At 54.9% G+C, this 5,020-nt stretch overlaps 1 protein-coding gene across 1 annotated transcript in view; it reads left to right on the forward strand.

Annotated features, from left to right (window-relative positions):
* Positions 1-1,720: 1,720 nt before the first annotated feature.
* SLAMF1 (signaling lymphocytic activation molecule family member 1) overlaps positions 1,721-5,020 on the forward strand; it is a 6,797-nt gene continuing 3,497 nt past the window's right edge. The window contains exons 1-2 of the mRNA XM_026864032.1: positions 1,721-1,779; positions 4,598-4,924. Of these exons, the coding sequence (XP_026719833.1) occupies positions 1,728-1,779; positions 4,598-4,924 (379 nt within the window). The 5' untranslated portion in view covers positions 1,721-1,727. The remainder of the gene's footprint in view (positions 1,780-4,597; positions 4,925-5,020) is intronic.

A 5,020-nucleotide genomic window follows, 5' to 3' on the forward strand; every position in this document is an offset into this window, starting at 1 on the left:
TTTTTTTTTTTTTTTTTTGTGCCCCCAGATGCTTGCTGGAAGGATTTTTTTTTTCTTGATGATTTTGCTTGTTCAATAAATTTTCCCATTTGTTTGGACTGGCGCCAGCCCAGCCTGGGGCATGCTGCTGCGGTAGTTCCCCATGGGCAATACTGGGCTGGTTTGCGGCTGGTGGTGTTCTCCGTGCCAGCACAGCCCTCACCCAATTGTAAGTCACTTATCCGTGGCGAGGGGAGGGTTGGAGACCATCCTGCTGCCCTGCCTAGGGAAGCCGAGCTGGTGGAGCCCATCCACTAGAGACCTTCCTGACCCTCCAGCCCCTCGGGTGGGATTTGTCCCGCGGCACCTTGCTGCTCCGTAAAACATCCCAAGACAGTGTCTTCGCCCCTCCATCATCTGGCCAAACGCTCGGGCCAGGACCCGGCTGCCTCCCGTAGGAACCACCGCAGCGTTTCTGCTGAGCCGGATTTCCAGGTGTGTCTGCAGCGAGGAAAGGAGCCGAGTCTCCTCGTGCTGCTCTTACTCATCCTTTCTTTTTCATGCCTCTGCTGATCTCTTCCCGTCTGTGAAAGACTGATTATTGGGAAATGCCTTGGTTCTGGTTTTCTTTTGTTTCTCGGCCAGATGCTTTCTGAGCAGGAAGGAGAAGTCTAGCAGGATGTTGGGGTGGTTTAGTGTGGGTTTTAGGCCTTTTAGCGTTAGAAATAATTTATTGTCCACAAAACTCATGGAGGTCTCGGAGCTTGGCTCCACTGAACAGCGATGGGATGTCAGTTCACTCTTCATTTCCTTGCGGTACTCAAATTTGGTTGAAAACAGCGGAGGGATTCCCGCTTCACGCTGTCACCTCTGCTCTCCTCTGAAAAACAGAAAAAGCAATGAAGACTTGAAGAAAGCAAGAGGGGAAAAAAGAAAAAAAAACCAAACCAAAACAAACCAACCAAACTTCTCCCATTTTAAAGCCGCGCAGGCTGAGCACCGATGGAGGTGAATAATTCCTTCCACCAAAAACACAAAAACAACCAAGCCTTCTCACCCCTTTCCAGCAGCGGAACAAGCGAGCGGTGTTTTCCCCTGATCACCTCCCTGAGCGCTGGAGCCTGAGAACAAGGATTGGGCTTTTCCTCGGTGAGTTTTTAAAGACCACCCATACTCCTCCTCCTCCTCCTCGCTGTAGATCCCGCGCGGCTATTTTTTTTTTTTTTTTTTTTCTGCACTGGTGGGCGTTGTGGCCGTGAGCACCGGTGCCCGCTGGCTCTCTGGATGAGCTTCGCGCTGGGTCCCAGCCCCACGGTGCTGGGATCGAGCAGCAGCAGTCGGAGTGTTGTGTGGGTGGAGCAGCGGCTTGCCTCCCCCCTGCTGCAGTAGCAGGGTTTGAAGGCTCTGTACAGCCCGGGGAAGCTGTTACCGTACGTGATTTATTTTTTTTTTTTTCAGGTTATTTCCTCTTGGTGTTGGGTTAAGGACTGTGGCACACTGTTGCAGTTCTGGTAGAAACTATAAATTGATTTTCTGTTTCCTCCTGCAGGTCTTCGGGGCTGTCTCTAGTGAAGCATTCACGACTCGGCACTTTGAATACTTTCCACTCAAGAAAATAAAAAACTCATTCAGCCAAAAAACAGGAAACCCATGATCCTGTGCAACATCTCAGATCTGAGTACACCTGCTCTTATAATGAGCACAGCAGATACTAACTCCACTGCAGCAGGGGCTCCGTGAACCAAGGCATGGGCTGCAGCGTCTGTCTCTGGCTGCTGATCTCTCTCGGCCGTGTGTGGGGTAGGTATGCTTGCCCTTCGTTGAAATAACTCGCTTCAGATTGTTTGGGGATTTTTATTTTTTTTTGTCAGAGATTAAGACCTTTCAAAATCGTGAGCTGTGTGCCAGGCGGATGATTGAGTATAAATATTCATCTAGAAGATAAATGGCTCGCAACTCCAAGCTGGATGTGTGGTGCATCCCTAATATGCTTCGACTAGTCAGGCTGAAGGGAAGAGAGAATAAAAGATGATGAATGAACAAAGACGGTGATGGACAAAGTGTAGCTGCAATAGTGAAGCACTCTACTGTGTGTTTTAATAGGGTATTAATAACACCGAGGAAATAATTTAGTACCAGATGGGAGTGGGGGCACTTGAGAGGAAGGTCCTTGGTGGATTGTGTCACTCTCTGCAATACCGAGTGTCTCGGATCAAGACGTGCCGGTGGGCTGGGAGATGATGCCCAAGCGATGAAATGTGTCTAAGGCGAGTGGAACGGGACCGGCGGCGGGGCAGTGCCCGTTTTCCGGGTGCCTGGAGAGCCCTGGCCAGCTGTGGGTGGTGTCCTGGAGACGAGTCAAAATCTCCCCCAGAGCCACTGGTGAGGGAGCGAGGAGCACCCAGACCCCCCCAGGCCTCCTGGGTCATCTCCTCCCAGCCCGTCAGCAGTTGCTGCGAAATTGGGTTTTGTGGCAGCGGAGCCTGCGCAAAAACGCTCGGGTGAGTCGCGGCCTCTGAGCAGAGTCAAGGGAGCTGAGACTAATCCTGACCCTCCTCCTGGTGCCAGTGATGCCCTTTCTCTTTCCTTGTGTGTCCCCACAGCCCCATGAGCCCTCTGCCACCGCATCGGTGTAATTACTGGCTGTCGAACGAAGGGCTCGTCCAGGAAACCAGAGACTTGGGCAGAGCCGGGGTTTCTCCTCAGCTCTGCTGGTTCAGTCTTACTAGAATACCTGCCTTTAAAATCTCCCCGGGGTTTTCTGCCTGGCCAGAGCACTGGAAGTCCCATGAGCCCGACTCCTGACGCCAGGGCTGCTCCGGAGCCAGCGCTGGGCCGGTGCAGATCCCTTTTCTTCCTCCAGCCCTTACATCGGGGCTTCGGCATGGACGGGCTCAGACCTTTTCACATCCCTCCTCCTGCAACCTTGCTCCAGCCGAGTTGTCTTCCCTGCCAAGGAGAAGCTCCTCGCTGGGGCAGAGGGTTTTTCTAACGTGATGCAAACAAAGGGCTTTTCCACTTGGTAATTAACGAGGAGCCTAAACCGCTGCGTGTCAAGAGGCCGTATTGCTGAGTAAAATACGGCGTCGAGCTGCGCGCTGGGTTTTACAGTAAAAGTACCAGCAAAACACGGAAGAGGCAGCGGGTGAGCCAGGCCGTGGGGTTTCTGTGGGATGAAGGCTCTGTCCGCACGGCTGCTTCGATGCTGGGGGGATGGAATTGGCAGGGACAGCTCAGAAACGGCTGCGTTTGGTACTACAGAGGGGGAAAAGATGAGCGGGCTGTCAGATGTGGCTTTTACTAGAACCACATGTGCTGCAGGAGAGACACTGGGCTTCTCTGGGCCTCCCCAGACCTGTTCTAGGGTAGCTCCCCCCCTCTCTTTTTTTTTTTTTTTTTTTTTTTTTTTTTTTTTTTTTTTTTCTCCCTCTCTGGGGCAAAGCCTCACCCTGATGGAAAGAAGTCAGTAGGAAACAGGGGGGTGACGCGGTGGAGTCCCTTCCACGGTTCCATTGCTGGTGGCTGGCAGCAGCGGTGAGCTGGCACCTCTCCCCACGCTGTTTCCTACAAAAGCAAACGTTTGCCCGGGTGTGCGGGCAAATATGAATCACTGCCTTGCAGCAAAAGCCAGGAAAGGGTTTGGGGGAGAAGACCCTCCTGCACGCTCTCCAGGAAATTCAGGTGGTTGAGATGCCGTGGGACACGTGGGCGATGTTTGCACTCCTCTTCTTGAGAGCACTTTTCCATGGTCACCGAGAAACACACCTTGGACCACCTCAACCAGGAGGACAACGTGGGGTTTACACCTGAGCCCACCTCCAGGAGGTCACGCTTCCCGCAGTTTCTACAAGGAAAGTCTCACTGAAGCGCGCGAGGGACGCTTTGGCCAAGAGCCACCGAGCATCGCTTCCCTCTGGTGCCACCAGGACTTCTCCAGGCTGGTCCCACCGCTGCCAGCGCCCTTCTCCCAGGACCAGCAACCCCACCAGACTGGGACTACAAGCGCCTTGCCCCGCTTGAGGCAGCCCCACTCCGTGGGGGTGATGTTCCACTGTCGTTGTGCCAACAGAAAGCCCAGAGCCTTAAATCAGGCTTTGGCCGCCAGCGGTGCCTGACAGGGGAGCGTGTGGCGGCTGGTGCAAATGAAGACTTTGTCTCCTCGCTCTGGGAAGGCGAGAGTGGGGAGGAAGAGCAGAGGAAGGCGACGCTTCGTGAGCCAAGCCATCAACCCCCATCCTTGGGGGTCAAGGGTGTGGGGCTGAGAGCTGGGGGTCGCTCCCTTGGTTTTGGGGACGGTGCTGCGGGGTGGGTGTGGGGCAGAGCTCGCGCTGAGCCCTGATGTACAGCAAGGCTCCTGTTCACGGCTGCGGGATGCGGTGGATACCGTGTTTTCAAGCTCTTGGTTTAGATAATCTGATCAATTTTGGATGATTTATCTCATGAACCCAAGCTGTCCCCAATCTGCGGATTATCAGGGTGGGTCCGATGCTGTTGCTGGCAACTGCAGCTCTGCAGGCATCTGCCCTCCTCAGGAAGAGCCGGGATGGGCAGGGACGGACACTCCGAGACCCCTGTCCCTCCCTGCCCGCCTCAGCCCTTCTCTCCAATCTCCTCCCAGGCACAGGCCGCGGGGCGAGAGAGACGGTTCTGGGCACTTTGGGGAAGGCGACGATATTGTGGATCCCCCCTGAACTCCAGAACCTCACCCTGCGCTTTGGGGCGGCTGTGTGGAAGCGGGACACGGACGACCCGCAGAGGAAGCTCGTCCTGCTGAAGTACGCGGACGGCAACTACACCAACTACATGCAGGGCCGAGCGCAATTCCACGAGTCGGATTTTTCCCTGGAGATCCTGAACACCAGCCGGCAGGACCAGCAGTTCTACGAGTACATAGTCAGCAAGGGGCCGGAGGAGAAAGTCTGGCAGATACAGCTGGAGGTGTACGGTGAGACCTGCTGGGAGGAGCGTGCCGGGTGCTCCCAGCCTCCTGCGGTGCTGGGAGCGGGTCTGGGAGGTGGGTGGTGGTCAAGGAGCCGGGGGG

Source organism: Athene cunicularia (genome assembly GCF_003259725.1).
Source record: "Athene cunicularia isolate RWA chromosome 25 unlocalized genomic scaffold, athCun1 chr25_part1, whole genome shotgun sequence".
Classification (NCBI taxonomy): domain Eukaryota; kingdom Metazoa; phylum Chordata; class Aves; order Strigiformes; family Strigidae; genus Athene; species Athene cunicularia.